Source organism: Carassius auratus, unplaced genomic scaffold, assembly GCF_003368295.1.
Source record: "Carassius auratus strain Wakin unplaced genomic scaffold, ASM336829v1 scaf_tig00045149, whole genome shotgun sequence".
NCBI lineage: Eukaryota > Metazoa > Chordata > Actinopteri > Cypriniformes > Cyprinidae > Carassius > Carassius auratus.
In genome coordinates, this window is record NW_020526884.1 from 15,816 (window position 1) to 40,837 (window position 25,022).

At 42.4% G+C, this 25,022-nt stretch overlaps 1 protein-coding gene and 1 pseudogene across 1 annotated transcript; both read right to left on the reverse strand.

Annotated features, from left to right (window-relative positions):
- Positions 1 to 371: 371 nt before the first annotated feature.
- On the reverse strand, positions 372 to 1,921 carry LOC113087719 (serine/threonine-protein kinase pim-2-like; annotated as a pseudogene).
- Positions 1,922 to 7,207: 5,286 nt separating this feature from the next.
- On the reverse strand, positions 7,208 to 9,293 carry LOC113087717 (serine/threonine-protein kinase pim-2-like). The gene is made up of 6 exons (XM_026255638.1): positions 8,823 to 9,293; positions 8,564 to 8,658; positions 8,374 to 8,424; positions 7,882 to 8,260; positions 7,623 to 7,799; positions 7,208 to 7,483 (listed from the first exon to the last, which is right to left on the reverse strand). The coding sequence occupies exons 1-6, from the start codon at positions 9,166 to 9,168 to the stop codon at positions 7,353 to 7,355; spliced, it is 1,179 nt and encodes a 392-aa protein (XP_026111423.1). The 5' UTR covers positions 9,169 to 9,293; the 3' UTR covers positions 7,208 to 7,352.
- Between the last annotated feature and the right edge of the window lie 15,729 nt (positions 9,294 to 25,022).

Sequence of the window (25,022 nt, forward strand, 5' to 3'; positions counted from 1 at the left end):
CAGCCGTCAAGATGCAAAGCTGACAGGAGACTGGGAAATGTCTGGGGTCGAAGCTCCTTTTCGCCACGACTTATATGGAGACCTGAAACAGCACACCAAACAAAGCATTAGCCTAAATACATCACACTACAAAAGCAAATGTGGCTGATCTCAGGCTCAGTACCTGAAACCAGTCGTGCTGAAGGATCTTCCCCAGACCGAGTCGTCGCTTAGTTTTATGCTGGAGCAGACTACAGATCAAACTGCAGCAGTCTGTGCAGAAACATGGAAGCAACATCTCATTATGACCTGAAGCCTTTACATCTGCACTATTCAGCTGTGAGATCAAATCTGAAAGAGCATTTGTATGATGATTGGAATCAGACTTCTTTTTATGTGATGAAGAGCTCACCCTTTGACAGTCCAGGCTCTGACCAAAGGTTTAGTTCGGTCTTCTGCAGGTCACTGTCAGTTGGAAAACGGCCGCACAGCATTGTGAACAAGATGACCCCAAGAGACCACGACATTGCAGACTTCGCATGGTACTTGCCCTTGACCCTGTACTCAGGAGGGTAGTACTCCATGGTGCCTGGAGGAAAGAGATTTCATCTCGTATGCAAGTTCGCATTACCAAAGCGTTTCCTCTGTCAGCTTTGAGGGATAATACATACCATACAATGTCGTGTAGGCAGACTTTCTCATGAGGTCCCCGCACCCAAAGTCGATCAACTTGACCTGCAGGGTGTCCTTGCTCACAATGAAGTTTTCCAACTTTATGTCTCCATGGAATACCCCACGGCGACAACATGTGCGAGCCGCCCGCGTTGCCTGCCGCATGATGTGCCGAACTAAACCTTCTTCGAGTCTTCCTCCATGGCCCTCCAAGAAACTGACTAAGTTCTCGCACGGTGACGGACACTCGAGGACCATGACATAGTTGTCCCGTTGGTCCTGCCAGTCCAGCAGCTTTATAATCTCTGGTGCGCTGGGTCCCTTGTTGGCCAAGAGTGTAAGGGCGATCTCCACTGGTAGGGGGTTTGGATGACCAGGCTAGAAGACAGACAGTTTTAAAATGGTTTGTTTACTAAAAAAAAAAACATTAATTGTCTGCAATTAAAGCTAATCTTAGAGGTTTTAAATGAAAATAGTGAGTGAGATGGTTTACAATAGTTAGATATTCCATGTCATGGGTCTTCATGACGTCTTTCAATGCCACCTAAAGAACAAAACATAAGTAAAACAGTTCACATGTGTGTAGAGGTCATACAATTCCACTCATTAAACCTGAAGACTGTGGAAAGGATGAGAAAAAACAGTTGCATAAGTTTCATTTATTTGTACTGACCTTAAGGCCATCCTCCACACGACTCGCTTCATGAACGACACCAAACCCGCCTACCCCCAGACGATCACCGAGCTCATAGCGGCACATAATATCATCTAATAAAAAAGAAATTATTGCATTTGACGCATTTTTACATGCCTATTTTCAAGGGGACATTAAATCATTTGAAGGAAAGCACAAAGGAAAAAATATGCAATTCATGGATACTTATATTAAGTTTTTTTTTTTTTTTTCACATTCATATAATTTACCATCAGCGCTGCTGGCTGGCGATGGTGGCTCAATAAGCTGCACCTCAGTCTGACTCGGTCGGATCACCTTGAGGTGTTTTCTGGCAGCTTTGAGGAAAGAGGGCAGCCTCCAGAACTTATTTTTCCTCTTCTTCTTCATCTCCTCCTCCTCCTCTCCCCATGCCTCCCTCCGCTCCTCCTCCTCCCTCCTCTGGGCGTCTCCCTCACCGGCATCGACAGGCGGCTCATCGCACGGATGGAAGTGTTGCTCCGCCTTGTCGGTGTCGGGTGTTGGGGGTGTACTGGGATGGTGAACGTACACCGCGCCATCATTTACCGGAATAACACGAGAATTTCGCTGTCCCATCACTGATAACCGCTAATAACTCTCGTCTTCGACCACTACTACAAACCAACAAAATGTTTCACAGAATTCCATCGCTTTATATACCGCGCGCGCCAACATTCTAAACTTTTGAAACGCGCTCTATGGCGTCATAATAACGGATACCGTCGCGATGGTAATGACTTCAGATATGTAAAATAAAGTTAAGTTAAATTAAGTTAGATAAACCCATACGACTGTGCGTGTGTGTGAGGTATATGTGTGATTCCATATTAAACATATTTGTTAAAAAACATTCTAATCGTTATTATTTATTTTTCTTGCCCCAATCACGATGAAAAATCATGCTGTTATTGGAAATTACAAGATTTGTTTAGAAATTATTTTTTACTTTTGCTGGATAAGATGTTGAGTAGTCATGCATAACATTTTCCAAAATGTGTGATAAAGTAGACTGGTTGCCACTATTTACAGTGAACATTTCTCTTGAAAAAATAGAATTGAGTAAATAAATAAATGAAAAAGAAGAGGACAAAGAAAAAAAGTGAAGAAAAACTGTTCTTAAGTTGCCCTGACTACCTGCAATTAAATAGTCTACTCCATTTATAATGTAAAACAATGAAAATGTATTTTTTTGTTTAATTCAGTTAGGTAAATAGTAAACATATTATGCTTAAAGACTAAAATAATACATTTAATAGGCCTAATAATAAAGATTTATTTAAAACTATATTAAATGAACTCATAAAATAGGGTAAGGATAGGACAGTATGTTATCTCATGTGTTTCTAAAGTCTGACCAGCAGATGGAGACATTACTTTATCATGATCTTTGATACTGATATCTCACTGTTGAGCTTTTCTTTAAGGATGTTTTGTCTGGAATTTTCACTTTTGAGAAGCAATATGGAAATGTTTACTTTCACTGCAACTTAATTTTATCCACAAATGTAAGGTTATGAAAGTTATGCCCCACTTCTCTTACTTTCTAGAAGATATTAAAATGTATATAATATCTTTATCTACCTCCTGTAACTAAAACATTGAATGTATGATCACTTTTTGGTGTCTTTATATAATTTATATCTGACTATTTTCTTATGGTTTTGAGGGAACAGGAAGGTTTTGGTTGTGTAATCTGTTTTCTTATTCATTTTTTATTTTAGATTTTTGTATTTTTTTTCCCTACTCTTTCCTATTTGATTTGTAATTGTTTGGTCATCCTTGAACCCCTGGCTCTTTTACTTGGCTTATGTTATTTTGAATGAATGTTTAATAAAAAAATTTTTTTTAAAAGATATCTCACTGTGATATGATATCTATCCTTTAGTTTGAGACAGTGACACTTTCTATGTCACTGTAATAAAAGTACAGATATATGGGGAAATATAAAAAAAATACAACTGAGATCTCACCACCAACCTAAAACCGTGACAATGGAATAAAAGGCTTATATGCTTGTTTACATTATAATTTAAAAACGAGGTGTATTTGAGTGCAGGTGGTGTTTTAATAAAAAAAATAAAAAAAAATAAAAAATTTTACCCAACAGACCACTCAGCACGTACTGAAACAGCTTCGTATCTGGGCTTTTTGTGTGAACAGTAGGACTATTAACACTGGCAAGTTCACTCTTGAGCCATGTCAGTAAAAAGACCTGTGTGTGATCAGATAATAGTTGAAACAGTCTGAGCGCATAATATTACCACTAGAAAATAATAATAATAAATTAAAGAATCTCCTAATCTATTAAAATCAGAAACAATTGGTTGTATTGCAAAGTTTTAGCATTTCATGTACACTGGGAAAAAATGGTTTAGGAACAAATTTCCCTCAGAAGTTACTAGAAAATTTAAAAAATAATGTCAGAAAAAAATATATGTTATGGACATAGGCGTAAATCCGGGGGTACAGCCCACCAACACCCCCCCCCCCCCCCCTTTGAGGGTTGTCCCCCAAAAAAATTGTTATTAAAAAACACCCTGTGTATTGTAAATAGGCTAACAATGTCCTATACTTTAAATAATTGTATTAGTAAAACAACACAAATGGGGCAAAAATGTGATTTAAGTTTAGAAAGATGTTTAGTCTCCCCCTCCCTTGCCTCACAGTGCTTTGGTCCAAATGCCTGCTTTGCTCTTTTACATCACTTAAACACACACACACACACACACACACCACACACACAAGTCCTGTGAGAGATACCATAGTCCCCATAGTTGAGGAACTCCAGTAAGCCTGTCAAGAATATTTTATTCACTTAAACATCGGATAAAGTGATTATTTTCTCTTTAATATATGATTCCAATGTATTTTTGATGAGTCCGCCGCTATGTTAGTAATAATCATGTTACCTGTTTGACGAAAAGGGTTGCCAGGTGTTCACAACAAAACCCACCCAGTTGCTACTCAAAACTAGCCCAAACTAACTAACGCGTTTGACGGGGGCAAAAAATACACATTATTGGGGTGACTTAAACCCACGGCGTGGACATGAAAACAGCCTGCGGCAACAGAGATAATGTGGCCCAATTTCACGAGAAAACCACAGACTTGACAAAACTGTAGATAGTACAGGTGCCTCTCAAAAAAATTTTAATATCATGGAAACGGTCTTTATTTTTTGTAATTTAATTTAAAAAAGCAATCTTTCTTATATTCTATATTCATTCATTAGACACAAACAGAAATATTTCAAATATTTCTTTTTTTGGATGGTTACTTACAGCTAAGGAAAATAAACAAATCAGTATCTCAAAGAATTTGAAGATTCCATTTTGAGCTTGATTAGTTTGATTAATTTTGAGTATAAATACCAGGTACCTCTTGGGCTAATTTAGAACATGGAACAACAATTATGGGAAAGACTACTGACTTGGGAATGTCCACAAGACAATCATCAACATCCTCCACAAGGAGGGTAGACCACAGAAGGTCATTGCTGAAAGGGCTGGCTATTCACAGAGTGCTGTATCAAAATATATTCATAGAAAGTTGACTGGAAGGAAAAAGTGTGGTAAAAAACGGTGCACAAGCAATAGAGATGACCACAACCTTGGGAAGATTGTCAGGAAAAGCAGATTCATGGTCTTGGGAGAGCTTCACAAGGAATGGACTAAAGCCGGAGTCAGTGCATAAAGTCACCACACTCAGACGTCTTCAGGAAAAAGAGCTACCAAGCCACTTCTGAAACAGAAACCACATCAGAACCATCTTACCTGGACTTAAGAGAAAAAGAACTGGACTGTTGCTCAGTGGTCCAAAGTCCTCTTTTCAAGATGAAAATAAATTTAGAATTTAATTTGGAAATCAAGGTCTGGAGTCTGGAGGAAGACTGGGGAGGCACAGAATCCAAGCTGCTTGAAGTCCAGTGTGAAGATTCTGAAGTCAGTCTTGATTTGGGTGCCGTGACATCTGGTGTTTGTCCATTGTGTTTTATCAAGTCCAAAGTCAACACAGCCATCTACCAGGAGATTTTGGAGCACTTTATGCTTCCATCTGCTGACAAGTTTTATGGAGATGCCGATTTCATTTCGCACCTGCCCACAGAACCAAAACCAATTCCAAGTGGTTTGCTGACCATGACATTGCAGTGCTTGATTGGCCAGCCAACTCACCTGACCTGAACCTCACAGAGAATCTGAGGAATTGTGAAGAGGAAGATAAGTAACATCTGAAAACAATACAGAGGAGCTGAAGGCCGTTATCAAAGCAACCTGGTCTTCAATAAGACCTCAGCAGTGCCACACAGACTGATCACCTCCATGCCACACCGCATTGAAGCAGTAGTTCATGCAAAAGGAGCCCCAACCAATTACTGGGTGCATAATTAAACCTGCTTTGGAGATCTTGAACATTTCTGTTTTGTAAATCTCTTTTTGATTGATCGTTGAGAAAATATAAATTTTTTTAGATACTGAATTTTGAATTTTCCTAAGCCGTAAGTCATAACCATCAGAATTAAAACAAAATACTCATGACATACTTCAGTTTGTGTGCAATGGATCTTTTTTTTCTATTTTTTTTTATTAAATTACAGAAAATAAAGAACTTTTTGATGATATTAAAATTTTTTTAGATGCACTTTTATAGTAATGTCTAAAACGGACTCGTGTGCTGTCATGGCGCGACCACAACAGTTAAACGTTGTCTAATGTGGCATGGTATCCCGGCTGCACTAAAAGTAATGTGGCTTTCCTCTGTGTACACATATCCATACAAGTACAATTTTATTCAGGATAACAATAAAATACCTGAACGAAATTATGGCTGATTATATTATTAGCTTAACATCATGTGCATATCATTCACAATGTGATAAAGCTGATTAAAGTATATTACGGGGCTGGTGGAGGTGCACAGAGATGCTTCTCTATCGCCACCTTCTGGAGGACATGAACATTTTAACTGTGAAAAATAGTGACGGATGCTGTCACAATAAAAATACAAGATGTAGAAAATAACAGAAAACCACAGACGATAAGTAGACCTTTTAATCTTTCCAGTTTAAAATGCAAGCTGTTTTTCTTCCTTTCTGACATGAGAAAAGTATTTAAAGAGCAGATGCAGCCATTACAGAAACTTCTGGGAACCGGGGCACATATCACATGGAGCAGTGCATCTGAGACAGCCATGAGAAGAACATCTGAGACTGGACCGTGGCATGAACCTCTCTGACTGGCCAGTGCTAGAACCTCTGGGACCCAGCTGACTTTGCAGGGACCTCACTATCCAGGGCAACTTTTGAGAGCGTGCAGTCATGACAAGGTGTTGAAGACCAGGTAGTCACTACAGGAAGTTCTGGTACCAGAGCGGCAAGACTGAGAGACCTGGAGCACCGTAGAAGGAACCTCTGGGACATCAAACTTTGGACTTGTGGGTAGCCATGAGAGAAACCGCTGAGGAACCAGGGCAGTGGAGCTCTGAGACGAGGAAGCCCATTACATGCCTTTAAGCTGTCCATGGCAGGAACCTCTGGTTCAGGAGCATTCTGTGCAGAAACATGGGAAAGACATCTGATTATGACCTGAAGCTTTTACATTTGCGCTATTTAGATGTGAGGTCTACTCTGGTAGAACAAATGCACTGTGATTGGAATAATATGTCTTTTTTATTTTTAAATGAAGATCTAACCTTTAGACCATACAGGCTCTGAGAAAAAAACTATATACCTATATACACATCCCCAAAGAAGCAGTAACGGCAGATGCAAGTACTGCTGCTTCAGGCCATAGCATAAGATGTACCCATGGCCATAGCATAAGATGCAGCCATGGCCTGCCGGCTCCGCAAGATGCAGAGGATTCACAGAGGAATGAAAAGTCTTCCTGCCAGCCGTCAAGATGCAAAGCTGACAGGAGACTGGGAAATGTCTGGGGTCGAAGCTCCTTTTCGCCACGACTTATATGGAGACCTGAAACAGCACACCAAACAAAGCATTAGCCTAAATACATCACACTACAAAAGCAAATGTGGCTGATCTCAGGCTCAGTACCTGAAACCAGTCGTGTTGAAGGATCTTCCCCAGACCGAGTCGTCGCTTAGTTTTATGCTGGAGCAGACTACAGATCAAACTGCAGCAGTCTGTGCAGAAACATGGAAGCAACATCTCATTATGACCTGAAGCCTTTACATCTGCACTATTCAGCTGTGAGATCAAATCTGAAAGAGCATTTGTATGATGATTGGAATCAGACTTCTTTTTATGTGATGAAGAGCTCACCCTTTGACAGTCCAGGCTCTGACCAAAGGTTTAGTTCGGTCTTCTGCAGGTCATTGTCAGTTGGAAAACGGCCGCACAGCATTGTGAACAAGATGACCCCAAGAGACCACGACATTGCAGACTTCGCATGGTACTTGCCCTTGACCCTGTACTCAGGAGGGTAGTACTCCATGGTGCCTGGAGGAAAGAGATTTCATCTCGTATGCAAGTTTACATTACCAAAGCGTTTCCTCTGTCAGCTTTGAGGGATAATACATACCATACAATGTCGTGTAGGCAGACTTTCTCATGAGGTCCCCACACCCAAAGTCGATCAACTTGACCTGCAGGGTGTCCTTGCTCACAATGAAGTTTTCCAACTTTATGTCACCATGGAATACCCCACGGCGACAACATGTGTGAGCCGCCCGCGTTGCCTGCCGCATGATGTGCCGAACTAAACCTTCTTCGAGTCTTCCTCCATGGCCCTCCAAGAAACTGACTAAGTTCTCGCACGGTGACGGACACTCGAGGACCATGACATAGTTGTCCCGTTGGTCCTGCCAGTCCAGCAGCTTTATAATCTCTGGTGCGCTGGGTCCCTTGTTGGCCAAGAGTGTAAGGGCAATCTCCACTGGTAGGGGGTTTGGATGACCAGGCTAGAAGACAGACAGTTTAAAAATGGTTTGTTTACTAAAAAAAAACATTAATTGTCTGCAATTAAAGCTAATCTTAGAGGTTTTAAATGAAAATAGTGAGTGAGATGTCTTACAATAGTTAGGTATTCCATGTCATGGGTCTTCATGACGTCTTTCAATGCCACCTAAACAACAAAACATAAGTAAAACAGTTCACATGTGTGTAGAGGTCATACAATTCCACTCATTAAACCTGAAGACTGTGGAAAGGATGTGAAAAGATGAGAAAAAACAGTTGCATAAGTTTCATTTATTTGTACTGACCTTAAGGCCATCCTCCACACGACTCGCTTCATGAACGACACCAAACCCGCCTACCCCCAGACGATCACCGAGCTCATAGCGGCACATAATGTCATCTATTAAAAAAGAAATTATTGCATTTGACGCATTTTTACATGGCTATTTTCAAGGTGAAATTAAATCATTTGAAGGAAAGCACAAAGGAAAAAAATATGCAATTCATGGATACTCATAATATTTTTTTTTTTTTTTTTTTTTGTCACACATTCATATCATTTACCATCAGCGCTGCTGGCTGGCGATGGTGGCTCAATAAGCTGCACCTCAGTCTGACTCGGTCGGATCACCTTGAGGTGTTTTCTGGCAGCTTTGAGGAAAGAGGGCAGCCTCCAGAACTTCTTTTTCCTCTTCTTCTTCATCTCCTCCTCCTCCTCACCCCATGCCTCCCTCCGCTCCTCCTCCTCCCTCCTCTGGGCGTCTCCCTCACCGGCATCGACAGGCGGCTCATCGCACGGATGGAAGTGTTGCTCCGCCTTGTCGGTGTCGGGTGTTGGGGGTGTACTGGGATGGTGATCGTACACCGCGCCATCATTTACCGGAATAACACGAGAATTTCGCTGTCCCATCACTGATAACCGCTAATAACTCTCGTCTTCGACCACTACTACAAACCAACAAAATGTTTCACAGAATTCCATCGCTTTATATACCGCGCGCGCCAACATTCTAAACTTTTGAAACGCGCTCTATGGCGTCATAATAACGGATACCGTCGCGATGGTAATGACTTCAGATATGTCAAATAAAGTTAAGTTAAATTAAGTTAGATAAACCCATACGACTGTGTGTGTGTGTGTGAGGTATGTGTGTGCGCGGGCGTACAATTCCATATTAAACATATTTTGTTAAAAAACATTCGAATCGTTATTATTTATTTTTCTGGCCCCAATCATGATGAAAAATCATGCTGTTATTGGAAATTACAAGATTTGTTTATAAATTATTTTTTACTTTTGCTGGATGAGATGTTGAGTAGTCATGCATAACATTTTCCAAAATGTGTGATAAAGTAGATTGGTTGCCACTATTTACAGTGAACATTTCTCTTGAAAAAATAGAATTGAGTAAATAAATAAATGAAAAAGAAGAGGACAAAGAAAAAAAGTGAAGAAAAACTGTTCTTAAGTTGCCCTGACTACCTGCAATTAAATAGTCTACTCCATTTATAATGTAAAACAATGAAAATGTATTTTTTTTTTTGTTTAATTCAGTTAGGTAAATAGTAAACATATTATGCTTAAAGACTAAAATAATACATTTAATAGGCCTAATAATAAAGATTTATTTAAAACTATATTAAATGAACTCATAAAATAGGGTAAGGATAGGACAGTATGTTATCTCATGTGTTTCTAAAGTCTGACCAGCAGATGGAGACATTACTTTATCATGATCTTTGATACTGATATCTCACTGTTGAGCTTTTCTTTAAGGATGTTTTGTCTGAAATTTTCACTTTTGAGAAGCAATATGGAAATGTTTACTTTCACTGCAACTTAATTTTATCCACAAATGTAAGGTTATGAAAGTTATGCCCCACTTCTCTTACTTTCTAGAAGATATTAAAATGTATATAAAATCTTTATCCACCTCCTGTAACTAAATCATTGAATGTATGATCACTTTTTGGTGTCTTTGTATAATTTATATCTGACTATTATCTTATGGTTTTGTGGGAACAGGAAGGTTTTGGTTGTGTAATCTGTTTTCTTATTCATTTTTTATTTTAGATTTTTGTATTTTTTTTTTCTACTCTTTCCTATTTGAATTGTAATTGTTTGGTCATCCTTGAACCCCTGGCTCTTTTACTTGGCTTATGTTATTTTGAATGAATGTTTAATAAAAAATTTTTTTTTTAAAGATATCTCACTGTGATATGATATCTATCCTTTAGTTTGAGACAGTGACACTTTCTATGTCACTGTAATAAAAGTACAGATATATGGGGAAATGTAAAAAAAAAATACAACTGAGATCTCACCACCAACCTAAAACCGTGACAATGGAATAAAAGGCTTATACGCTTGTTTACATTATAATTTAAAAACGAGGTGTATTTGAGTGCAGGTGCTGTTTTAATAAATTAAAAAAAAAAATAAAAAAAAAAAAAAAATTTTACCCAACAGACCACTCAGCACGTACTGAAACAGCTTCGTATCTGGGCTTTTTGTGTGAACAGTAGGACTATTAACACTGGCAAGTTCACTCTTGAGCCATGTCAGTAAAAAGACCTGTGTGTGATCAGATAATAGTTGAAACAGTCTGAGCGCATAATATTACCTCTAGAAAATAATAATAATAAATTAAAGAATCTCCTAATCTATTAAAATCAGAAACAATTGGTTGTATTGCAAAGTTTTAGCATTTCATGTACACTGGGAAAAAATGGTTTAGGAACAAATTTCCCTCAGAAGTTACTAGAAAATTTAAAAAATAATGTCAGAAAAAAATATATGTTATGGACATAGGCGTAAATCCGGGGGTACAGCCCACCAACACCCCCCCCCCCCCCCCCTTTGAGGGTTGTCCCCCAAAAAAATTGTTATTAAAAAACACCCTGTGTATTGTAAATAGGCTAACAATGTCCTATACTTTAAATAATTGTATTAGTAAAACAACACAAATGGGGCAAAAATGTGATTTAAGTTTAGAAAGATGTTTAGTCTCCCCCTCCCTTGCCTCACAGTGCTTTGGTCCAAATGCCTGCTTTGCTCTTTTACATCACTTAAACACACACACACCACACACACACCACACACACAAGTCCTGTGAGAGATACCATAGTCCCCATAGTTGAGGAACTCCAGTAAGCCTGTCAAGGATATTTTATTCACTTAAACATCGGATAAAGTGATTATTTTCTCTTTAATATATGATTCCAATGTATTTTTGATGAGTCCGCTATGTTAGTAATAATCATGTTACCTGTTTGACGAAAAGGGTTGCCAGGTGTTCACAACAAAACCCACCCAGTTGCTACTCAAAACTAGCCCAAACTAACTAACGCGTTTGACGGGGGCAAAAGTACACATTATTGGGGTGACTTAAACCCACGGCGTGGACATGAAAACAGCCTGCGGCAACAGAGATAATGTGGCCCAATTTCACAAGAAAACCACAGACTTGACAAAACTGTAGATAGTACAGGTGCCTCTCAAAAAAATATTAATATCATGGAAACGGTCTTTATTTTTTGTAATTTAATTTAAAAAAGCAATCTTTCTTATATTCTATATTCATTCATTAGACACAAACAGAAATATTTCAAATATTTCTTTTTTTGGATGGTTACTTACAGCTAAGGAAAATAAACAAATCAGTATCTCAAAGAATTTGAAGATTCCATTTTGAGCTTGATTAGTTTGATTAATTTTGAGTATAAATACCAGGTACCTCTTGGGCTAATTTAGAACATGTAACCACAATTATGGGAAAGACGACTGACTTGGGAATGTCCACAAGACAATCATCAACATCCGCCACAATGAGGGTAGACCACAGGTCATTGCTGAAAGGGCTGGCTATTCACAGAGTGCTGTATCAAAATATATTCATAGAAAGTTGACTGGAAGGAAAAAGTGTGGTAAAAAACGGTGCACAAGCAATAGAGATGACCACAAACTTGGGAAGATTGTCAGGAAAAGCAGATTCATGGTCTTGGGAGAGCTTCACAAGGAATGGACTGAAGCCGGAGTCAGTGCATCAAGAGTCACCACACTCAGACGTCTTCAGGAAAAAGAGCTACCAAGCCACTTCTGAAACAGAAACCACATCAGAACCATCTTACCTGGACTTAAGAGAAAAAGAACTGGACTGTTGCTCAGTGGTCCAAAGTCCTCTTTTCAAGATGAAAGTAAATTTAGAATTTAATTTGGAAATCAAGGTCTGGAGTCTGGAGGAAGACTGGGGAGGCACAGAATCCAAGCTGCTTGAAGTCCAGTGTGAAGATTCTGAAGTCAGTCTTGATTTGGGTGCCATGACATCTGGTGTTTGTCCATTGTGTTTTATCAAGTCCAAAGTCAACGCAGCCATCTACCAGGAGATTTTGGAGCACTTTATGCTTCCATCTGCTGACAAGTTTTATGGAGATGCTGATTTCATTTCGCACCTGCCCACAGAACCAAAACCAATTCCAAGTGGTTTGCTGACCATGATATCACTGTGCTTGATTGATCAGCCAACTCACCTGACCTGAACCTCACAGAGATCTGAGGAATTGTGAAGAGGAAGATAAGTAACATCTGAAAACAATACAGAGGAGCTGAAGGCCGTTATCAAAGCAACCTGGTCTTCAATAAAGACCTCAGCAGTGCCACACAGACTGATCACCTCCATGCCACACCGCATTGAAGCAGTAGTTCATGCAAAAGAAGCCCCAACCAAATATTGGGTGCATAATTAAACCTGCTTTGGAGATCTTGAACATTTCTGTTTTGTAAATCTCTTTTTGATTGATCGTTGAGAAAATATAAATTTTTTTAGATACTGAATTTTGAATTTTCCTAAGCCGTAAGTCATAACCATCAGAATTAAAACAAAATACTCATGACATACTTCAGTTTGTGTGGAATGGATCTTTTTTTCTATTTTTTTTTTTTATTAAATTACAGAAAATAAAGAACTTTTTGATGATATTAAAATTTTTTAGATGCACTTTTATAGTAATGTCTACAACGGACTCGTGTGCTGTCACGGCGCGACCACAACAGCTAAACGTTGTCTAATGTGGCATGGTATCCCGGCTGCACTAAAAGTAATGTTCATGGATACTTATATTAAGTTTTTTTTTTGTTTTTTTTCACATTCATATCATTTACCATCAGCGCTGCTGGCTGGCGATGGTGGCTCAATAAGCTGCACCTCAGTCTGACTCGGTCGGATCACCTTGAGGTGTTTTCTGGCAGCTTTGAGGAAAGAGGGGCAGCCTCCAGAACGTCTAAGGTTACGTATGTAACCCTGGTTCCTCGAAGGAACGAGACGCTGCGTCGAGAACGTTTGGGGAACGCGTCCAGCGTGACGTCTCTGAATAACATGTATAATCAGTCCAAAAGAAGGGCGAGACGTCATAGGCGGGTGACGTCAGAGGACCAGGAAGCATAAAAGCATGAGCGGCGAAGCCGGATATCAGCCTCAAAGGATGAAGCAAGCGCCAGCCAGAGATGCCGGAAGTGTGGCACTGCGACGCAGCGTCTCGTTCCTTCGAGGAACCAGGGTTACATACGTAACCTTAGACGTTCCTCTTCAGGAACTCGAGCTGCGTCGAGAACGTTTGGGGAACGAGAATGCCCACGCCGCCAGACTTTCCAATCTCTGCCTAGTGTGGAAGAGCACAGCTAAAGCAAGAGAAGGAGAGGGAGCCTGAAAGAAATCGGGACATCCCGTCCAATGCCAAACTTTAGAAGGAAGTGAGTCTTGACCCCCAGGACAGGGGAGATCAGAGGACTCGAGGCTAGGACAGCATCCTGATCACCGCTTAGCATAAGCTTCTTCTGGCCGGAGGCCTCAGCCTCAGCGCACCATGGAGGAAACATGTAACCAGAGGGTTTCTGCTCACTGACTGGCCACCGAGAGGGGCGTGGTAGGCCACCAATGGCCGCCACGTAGACCTTCAGGGTGGAGTGGGTCAACCCTGCGGAGAGCCTGCAGGAACTCCAGCACTGTACCATCCGGGGCAGTTAACTGGGTCGAGCTGGCAGTCTCCCGCACCAAGAAGTGAAAAGCTTCCACTTCAAGGCATACAGTTTCCTCATTGAGGGAGCTCTGGATTGGAGAACGGTCTTACAACCTCGGTTGAAAGACCGGAAGCTAAGAGTTGTGCCTCCTCAGAGACAACACCCTACAGCCTCTAAGCTCCATGCGGGGGCGCACCCTCCGCCTGCGAGAGGAGATCTCTCCTGACGAGAACCTCCCATGGAGTGCCGTCAAAAAGAGAAATCAGGCCCAGGAACCATACCCGGCCCGTCCAGAACGGGGCTACTAACAGCAGCTGGACTCCGTCCCGGCGCACTCTCTCCAGAACTCCTGAGGGCAGAGCAATCGGGGGAAAAATGTACAGAAGAAGCCTCGGCCATGTCTGTACCATGGCGTCCAGCCCCAGTGGAGCTGGATGAGTCAGAGGAAGCCAGAGGGGACAGTGCGATGTCTCTCGCGTCGCAAACAGATCCACCCGAGTCTGGCCAACATCTCCAACTCTGCTTCATCACTTCAGTGTGAAGCCGCCATTCCCCGGGCCTCAGCCCCTGCCTCAACAGGATGTCTGCTCCCATATTAAGATGCCCAGGAATGTGAACTGCTCTGAACTGCTGAGACCTCCTTGATGGTTGATGTAAGAGACCACCGCTGTGTTGTCGGTGCGCACCAACACATGGTGACCTCTTAGGTCTGGGAGAAAATAACGAAGTGCACAAAGCACGGCCAGCATCTCCAGGCAGTTGATGTGCCATGTCAGATGGCGACCACTCCACAGACCACGGGCAGGGTGGCAACTCATGACCGCACCCCAGCCGGTGAGGGACGCGTCCGCCGCTAGCATACCGCGGCGACAAGGAGCTCCCAGCACCGGGCCCTGGGACAAGAACCAAGGCTTCCTCCACATATCCAAGGCACGTAGGCAGCGCCGCGTGACCTTTAGCATGCGAAGTGGATTTCCCATCAGGAGAACCCCTTGGTCTTGAGCCACCACTGTAGGGGTCTCATGTACAGCAGGCCAATAGTATTCACATTGGACGCAGCTGCCATCAGACCCAGCAATCTCCGTGACTGCTTGACAGTGAGTGACCAGCCTTCTCTCACTCTCGCGACTGCGGTGAGGATCGACTCGATCCGAGCAGGTGACATACGTGCCTGCATCGTGGTCGAATCCCACACCATGCCCAGATAAGTGGTTCTCTGAACTGGAGAAAGCACACTTTTCTTAGCATTAAGTCTTAACCCCAGCTCTTTCATGTGAGCGAGAACGACACCTCGGTGCCGAACCGCCATCTGCTCAGATTCAGCTGATATCAACCAATCATCAATGTGGTTGAGTCGGGAAAGTGTGGGGTGAGAGTGCAAGGCCAGTGGAAGATCCTTATTGGTAGGCTTTTGCCCCCAAAAGCAAACCTCAGGAACTTCCAATGAAGAAGGATGGAGATGAGTGCATCTTTTGATAGATCGTGACACACCAGTCCTCGGACTTGGCCTGTGCAGGCGTGCTAAACTTCAGTCCCCTGACTGAGAGGTTCAAAAAGCACAGATCTAGAAAGGGACACAACACCTCATTCTTCCTTGGAACAGTGAGGTACCGGCTGTAGGACCCGGACTCTGCAACCCAAGGAGGGACCACCTCGATGGTCTCCATCCTCAGAGAGAGTCTACTTTGTTCCATTACCAGAGCCTGCTTGGGGCCCACCAGAACTGGATTCTGTGGCCTCTCACTACAGTGTGCAGGACCCATTGAGACACATTTGGCAGTAGTTTTCACGCTGCAATATAGTCTACTAAGGGAATCAGCCTCTCAAGACTGATCTCTGGTTCAATTAGCAATTAGCTCGGTGCCCTGAAGCGGCGTACCGGCAGGAGACGGCCGAACTAGCTGCTCTGGAAACCTCCCAGGAGGTCGCGAGCCTCTTAGCACCGCTACGTTTCCGGGCGGTAACTGAGAGAAGCGCTCGCTGGAGACCGCTGCGCCCTGGAACACCGGCAGGGTTAGCAGATCGATCTCCTGAGGGCACTGAGGAGAGACGGGCACCGTGCAATGCGGTGTACACCGCTCTTCTCCAGAGGGGCCTGCCCTCCGAGGTCCTGAGCCACAGCATCAGGACTCTCGTAGCTGAAGTCTCCTAAAAACGACGGTCCTCAGACCACATCGTCTGCTAGGAAGACTAGACCAGAGCCTGCTCGGGGCAGGACCCCGTGAAGTACACTTGGCAGGGGCTCCCACACCGCCATGTGACCTCCTAAGGGAACCAGTCTCGCGAGACTGGCCTCTGGTGCGCCTAGAGCCACTAGCTCGGTGCCCTGAAGCGGCCGTACCGGCAGGAGACGGCCCAACTAGCTGCTCTGGAAACCTCCCAGGAGGTCGCGAGCCTCTTAGCACCGCTACGTTTCCGGGCGGTAACTGAGAGAAGCACTCGCTGGAGACCGCTGCGCCCTGGAACACCGGCAGGGTTGGCAGATCGATCTCCTGAGGGCACTGAGGAGAGACGGGCACCGTGTAATGCGGTGTACACCGCTCTTCCCCAGAGGGGCCTGCCCTCCGAGGTCCTGAGCCGCAGCATCAGGACTCTCGTAGCTGAAGTCTCCTAAAAACGACGGTCCTCAGACCACATCGTCTGCTAGGAAGACTAGACCAGAGCCTGCTCGGGGCAGGACCCCGTGAAGTACACTTGGCAGGGGCTCCCACACCGCCATGTGACCTCCTAAGGGAACCAGTCTCGCGAGACTGGCCTCTGGTGCGCCTAGAGCCACTAGCTCGGTGCCCTGAAGTGGTGGACTGGCAGGGGATGACCGTACTAGCTTCTCTAGAGACCTCCGTAGAGGTAGCGAGCCTCTCAGCACCGCTACGTTTCCGGGCGGTAACTGAGAGAAGCGCTCGCCGGAGATCGCTGCGCCCTGGAACACCGGCAGGGTTGGCAGAACGATCTCCTGAGGGCACTGAGGAGAGACGGGCACCGTGTAATGCGGTGTACACCACTCTTCCCCAGAGGGAGCAGGCCCTCAAAACGTCCTAGGCGTCAGGACGTTATGATGAAGGCTATCCAGCGAAAACAACGGTCTGAGAACTGCTTTCCACTAGAAGCCTTCGGCCTGGGAGCGCCACTTTGACTCTAGCGTCTGCGGAGTACAAAAGTGACACCCCCGGCACGTGGGGCTGGAACACGGTTGGGACTGCTCCGCCCAGCAGCCCCTGACCGCCTCAACCTCCTCAGAGGAAGAGCGGTACACACGTGTTCTCACAAAATAAATCACATCCCTAGAGCCCCTGTACATCTAACTTCACATAGTCAGATAAATATGTCATTTTATTCCTTAGAATTAAATGTAGTCAGCAACCAGACTAGTTAACACGATCTGGTGTAGAAAAACTCACATAAAAATGAAACCATGTAATACACGCGTTGCCTCGGCAGCGCTCATGTCTTTTATATATATAAATATATATATTATTTTATGCTACTCAGTCACACAAACAACATCAATCTCCTCAGAGAAAGATGGATGCTGCAGCGAGCTGTCTCAGAGGGCGAAGAAACTGCCTCGAGAATGAGCTCTAGATCTAGTGAACACGGGTGGAGATAGGACGAGCCGTCTCCAACCCGTTCGCCAGATCATGTGCGATTCCCGCTATCGCGGTCGCCGCTGTGCCTTGGCAACAGCGCGACCGCAACTGCAAGATCGCATGCACGGACACACTCCTCGGAGCGTGCCCGGCGAGAGAGCATGCAGTAGCAGCGAGCTGTCTCAGAGGGCGAACAAACCGCAGCGCTGGTTTCTAAGCCTCGAGCACGAGCTCTAGATCTAGTGAACACGGGCGGAGATAGGACGAGCCGTCTCCAACCCGTTCGCCAGATCATGTGCGATTCTCGCTATCACGGTCGCTGCCGTGCCTCAGCAACAGCACGACCGCAACTGCAAGATCGCATGCACGGACACACTCCTCAGAGCGTGCCCGGCGAGAGCGGAGCGCTTAACAGCGAGAAAAGCACAGTCAGCCCCCCGAGAGCTGACTGCGCGAGCTCCACTCTTCATTAATGCTGCTTATGTTAATATTAGGCATAATATGCTTGTGTAAATGATGCTTGTGTGACTGGTGCTTGTGTAACTGGCGAGCTCATCGACGCCTTTCCACATCAATCTCCTCAGAGAAAGACAGGCAGCGCCGTCGCGCCCTCTCATCGGGGAGAAAGTACCGCAAACGCGGGCTTCCGACCACCGAGAGCGGGCGCCGGATCTGGTGGCTAAGAAAGAAGATAGGGACTTGCCCGTCTTACATTCCTTCCAGCAGATCCGAAAGCGAGTCCCGCGAGCACAACCACCGTTTCGCCTCGGCGAAAGCGGGGCTGGCACCGCGAGAAACGCCAGTGAAAGCTCTCTCCTCAAAGAGAGCCCTCAGAGAGTGAAGCAAAGGCTCGCATCGCAGCCGTCAACTCCCTAGAGAGCTGACACTGCGCGCTTCACTCTCAAGCAGACAACACACGAGCTGCGTGTGTCCCTACCGGTTTTTTTTTTTTTTTTTTTTTTTTTTTTTTTTTTTTTGGCAGGGAAAAACACAGCCTGAGCGCTGCCTGCTCTCGCCCAAAACTTCTCTGATTGAAGCTTTGACAATGGAGTTATCAGTGGACAAACGACACTAAATAAGACTCACAAACGGATAGCGACTGACACACACACAGAGCGCTTGCTGAAGACACAAGGCTGATATCCGGCTTCGCCGCTCATGCTTTTATGCTTCCTGGTCTCTGACGTCACCCGCCTATGACGTCTCGCCCTTCCTTTGGACTGATTATACATGTTATTCAGAGACGTCACGCTGGACGCGTTCCCCAAACGTTCTCGACGCAGCTCGAGTTCCTGAAGAGGAACTTCTTTTTCCTCTTCTTCTTCATCTCCTCCTCCTCCTCACCCCATGCCTCCCTCCGCTCCTCCTCCTCCCTCCTCTGGGCGTCTCCCTCACCGGCATCGACAGGCGGCTCATCGCACGGATGGAAGTGTTGCTCCGCCTTGTCGGTGTCGGGTGTTGGGGGTGTACTGGGATGGTGATTGTACACCGCGCCATCATTTACCGGAATAACACGAGAATTTCACTGTCCCATCACTGATAACCGCTAATAACTCTCGTCTTCGACCACTACTACAAACCAACAAAATGTTTCACAGAATTCCATCGCTTTATATACCGCGCGCGCCAACATTCTAAACTTTTGAAACGCGCTCTATGGCGTCATAATAACGGATACCGTCGCGATGGTAATGACTTCAGATATGTCAAATAAAGTTAAGTTAAATTAAGTTAGATAAACCCATACGACTGTGTGTGTGTGTGTGAGGTATGTGTGTGCGCGGGCGTACAATTCCATATTAAACATATTTTGTTAAAAAACATTCGAATCGTTATTATTTATTTTTCTGGCCCCAATCATGATGAAAAATCATGCTGTTATTGGAAATTACAAGATTTGTTTAGAAATTATTTTTTACTTTTGCTGGATGAGATGTTGAGTAGTCATGCATAACATTTTCCAAAATGTGTGGTAAAAACTGTTCTTAAGTTGCCCTGACTACCTGCAATTAAATAGTCTACTCCATTTATAATGTAAAACAATGAAAATGTATTTTTTGTTTAATTCAGTTAGGTAAATAGTAAACATATTATGCTTAAAGACTAAAATAATAAATTTAATAGGCCTAATAATAAAGATTTATTTAAAACTATATTAAATGAACTCATAAAATAGGGTAAGGACAGGACAGTATGTTATCTTATGTGTTTCTAAAGTCTGACCAGCAGATGGAGACATTACTTTATCATGATCTTTGATACTGATATCTCACTGTTGAGCTTTTCTTTAAGGATGTTTTGTTTGGAATTTTCACTTTTGAGAAGCAATATGGAAATGTTTACTTTCACTGCAACTTAATTTTATCCACAAATGTAAGGTTATGAAAGTTATGCCCCACTTCTCTTACTTTCTAGAAGATATTAAAATGTATATAAAATCTTTATCTACCTCCTGTAACAAAAACATTGAATGTATGATCACTTTTTGGTGTCTTTGTATAATTTATATCTGACTATTATCTTATGGTTTTGAGGGAAGAGGAAGGTTTTGGTTGTGTAATCTGTTTTCTTATTCATTTTTTATTTTAGCTTTTTGTATTTTTTTTTTTCTTATTTATTTATTTTTCTACTCTTTCCTATTTGATTTGTAATTGTTTGGTCATCCTTGAACCCCTGGCTCTTTTACTTGGCATATGTTATTTTGAATGAATGTTTAATAAAAAAATAAATAAAAAAAGATATCTCACTGTGATATGATATCTATCGCTTAGTTTGAGACAGTGACACTTTCTCCGTCAGTGTAATAAAAGTACAGACATATGGGGAAATATTAAAAAAAATACAACCGAGATCTCACCACCAACCTAAAACCTTGCTTGGGCACGAGAATAAAAAGTGTCTATATGCTTGTTTACATTGTAACTTAAAAACGAGGTGTATTTGAGTGTAGGTAGTGTTTTAATAAAAAAACAAGAGATATCGCGTGATTCAGTTTACCCAACAGACCACTCAGCATGGTGCAAAAAAAAAAGAAAAAAAAAAAGAATCTCCTTATCTAATAAAATCAGAAACAATTGGTTGTATTGCAAAGTTTTCATGTCAAAAAATTTCATGTTCACTGGAAAAAAAAATTGTTTAGAAACAAATTTCACTCAGAAGTTAGCTTTTTAAGAATTGTGTTAGCAAAACAACACATGCGGGGCAAAAATGTGTTTTAAGTTTAGAAAGATGTGTTTTAAGTTTAGAAAGATGTTTAGTCTCACCCCCTCCCTTGCCTCACAGTGCTTCGTTCCAAATGCCTGGTTTGCTCTTTTACATCACCTAAACACACACACACACACACACACCACACACACAAGTCCTGTGAGAGATACCATAGTCCCCATAGTTGAGGAACTCCAGTAAGCCTGTCAAGGATATTTTATTCACTTAAACTTCTGATAAAGTGATTATTTTCTCTTTAATACATGATTCCAATGTATTTTTGATGAGTCCGCTATGTTAGTAATAATAACGTTACCTGCTTGACGGAAAGGGTTGCCAGGTGTTCACAACAAAACCCACCCAGTTACTACTCAAAACACATGGACATGAAAAAAAACTCTGCGGCAACAAAGATAATGTGGCCCAATTTCATGGGAAAACCACTGACTTGACAAAACTGTAGATAGTACAGGTGCATCTCAAAAAAATTTAGAATATCATGGAAAAGGTCTTTATTTCTTGTAATTTAATTCAAAAAAGCAAACTTTCTCATATTCGATATTCATTCATTACGTACAAACTGAAATATTCAATATATATATATATATATATATATATATATATTTTGGATGGCTACTACTTACAGCTTACCTGTAAGAGTACATATGTTGTTTACATTATCATTGGTCCATGTCCACAACTATATATTGGCAAAACTACATGTGCATTACGCACAAGAATGATTGAACACACATGTAGTGCCATTAGGAGAGAGTATGATACAGCTTCAATTTTTCATCATTTCAAGTCTGCTAACCACTCTCTGTCTGACATGAAGTTCCTGGGCATCGTGAGGATTCTACCCCACAGGAGAGGTGGAGATAGAGATAGAAAATTATTGCAAAGGGAGGCTTTTTGGATCTTTGAACTTAAATCTTTATTTCCTGAGGGTATGAATGAAGAACTTGAATTTTCTTGTTTTTTTGTAAAACATATTCTTTCTTTTTGTGTGTCTGTAATGCTGTATTATCATTGGAAGTTGTTCATTTGAAATGTGTATACTTGTTTGTAATTCTACTTAAGACAATTGAGATTTTGAGATAACTGCATTCAGCTATTTGTTCTTAACTGCTGACTTGCTTAAAAAGGGTGAATGTTGTTTGCTAAATGAGCACTGAAGATAGCAATGCACTGAAACGTTTGCTGGTGTCCATTCTGTTTTTAACCCACATGTACTTTGCACTTTTTGCACGATGCAATTTGAAAAATAAAATAATTTTTGTAGACTTCCAGTCTTGAGTGGATCAGTGTGCGGCTAGCCACTCCTCTTGTTTATTCCTATGACATTGGCTCTACGCACCTGCAGTACTAGAACTTTTTTCTGTTTGGAGCGCTACATTTTTTTCTAGTCTTACACTTACAGCTTAGGAAAATAAACAAATCAGTATCTCAAAAAATTTGAAGATTCCATTTTGAGCTTGATTAGTTTGATTAATTTTGAGTATAAATACCAGGTACCTCTTGGGCTAATTTAGAACATGTAACCACAATTATGGGAAAGACGACTGACTTGGGAATGTCCACAAGACAATCATCAACATCCTCCACAAGGAGGGTAGACCACAGAAGGTCATTGCTGAAAGGGATGGCTATTCACAGAGTGCTGTATCAAAATATATTCATAGAAGGTTGACTGGAAGGAAAAAGTGTGGTAAGAAAAGGTTCACAAGCAACAGGGATGACCACAACCTTGGGAAGATTGTCAGGAAAAGCAGATTCATGGTCTTGGGAGAGCTTCACAAGGAATGGACTGAAGCCGGAGTCGGTGCATCAAGAGTCACCACACTCAGACGTCTTCAGGAAAAAGAGCTACCAAGCCACTTCTGAAACAGAAACCACATCAGAAGCATCTTACCTGGACTAAGGAGGAAAAAGAACTGGACTGTTGCTCAGTGGTCCAAAGTCCTATTTTCAGATGAAAATAAATTTAGAATTTAATTTGGAAATCAAGGTCTGGAGTCTGGAGGAAGACTGGGGAGGCACAGAATCCAAGCTGCTTGAAGTCCATTGTGAAGATTCTGGAGTCGGTCATGATTTGGGTGCCGTGACATCTGCTGGTGTTTGGTTTATTGTGTTTTATCAAGTCCAAAGTCAATGCAGCCATCTACGAGGAGATTTTGGAGCACTTTATGCTTCCATCTGCTGACAAGCTTTATGGAGATGTTGATTTCATTTCGCACCTGCCCACAGAACCAAAACCAATTCCAAGTGGTTTGCTGACCATGATATTGCAGTGCTTGATTGATCAGCCAACTCACCTCACCTGAACCTCACAGAGAATCTGGGGTATTGTGAAGAGGAAGCTAAGTAACATCTTACAAACAATACAGAGGAGCTGAAGGCAGTTATCAAAGCAACCTGGGCTTCAATAAGACCTCAGCAGTGCCACACAGACTGATCACCTCCATGCCACACCACATTGAAGCAGTAGTTCATGCAAAAGGAGCCTCAACCAAATATTGGGTGCATACTTAAACCTGCTTTGGAGATCTTGAACATTTCTGTTTTGTAAATCTCTTTTTGATTGATCTTTGAGAAAACATTCATTTTTTTTAGATACAGAATTTTGAATTTTCCTAAGCTGTAAGTAATAACCATCAAATTTATAACAAAATAATTTTGAAATACTTTTGAAATACAATTTGTGTGCATTGGATCTAGAATTTAAGAAAGTTTTATTTTTTAATAAAAAAAAAAAAAAAACTTTTCGATGATATAAAAAAAATTTTAGATGCCCTTTTATAATAATGTATAGTAATGTCTAAAACGGACTCGTGTGCTGTCACGGCGCGACCACAACAGCTAGACGTTGTCTAATGTGGCACGGTCTCCCAGCTGCACTAATAGTAATGTGGCTTTGCTCTGTGTACACATATCCATACAAGTACAATTTTAGCTGGATTATTTGTGTCTCCTTCAAAAAATGCTCTTGAAAAAATTTATGTTTATTGGCCTTTATTCAGGATAACAATAAAATATCTGAACAAATTATGGCTGATTATATTATTAGCTTACATCATGTGCATATCATTCACAATGTGATAAAGCTGATTAAAGTATATTACGGGGCTGGTGCAGGTGCATAGAGATCTCTGTCGCCACCTTCTGGAGGACATGAACATTTTAACTGTGAAAAATAGTGACGGATTCTGTCACAATAAAAATACAAGATGTAGAAAATAACAGAAAACCACAGACGATAAGTAGACCTTTTAATCTTTCCAGTTTAAAATGCAAGCTGTTTTTCTTCCTTTCTGACATGAGAAAAGTATTTAAAGAGCAGATGCAGCCATTACAGAAACTTCTGGGACCCAGGGCATCTATCACATGGAGCAGTGCATCTGAGACAGCCATGAGAGGAACATCTGAGACTGGACCGTGGCATGAACCTCTCTGATTGGCCAGTGCTAGAACCTCTGGGACCCAGCTGACTTTGCAGGGACCTCACTATCCAGGGCAACTTTTGAGAGCGTGCAGTCATGACAAGGTGTTGAAGACCAGGTAGTCACTACAGGAAGTTCTGGTACCAGAGCAGCAAGACTGAGAGACCTGGAGCACCGTAGAAGGAACCTCTGGGACATCAAACTTTGGACTTGTGGGTAGCCATGAGAGAAACCGCTGAGGAACCAGGGCAGTGGAGCTCTGAGACGAGGAAGCCCATTACATGCCTTTAAGCTGTCCATGGCAGGAACCTCTGGTTCAGCAGCATTCTGTGCAGAAACATGGGAAAGACATCTGATTATGACCTGAAGCTTTCACATTTGCGCTATTTATATGTGAGGTCTCCTCTGGAAGAACAAATGCACTGTGATTGGAATAAGATGTCTTTTTTTATTTTAAGATGAAGATCTTACCTTTAGACCATACAGGCTCTGATAAAAAACTGTATACATATAT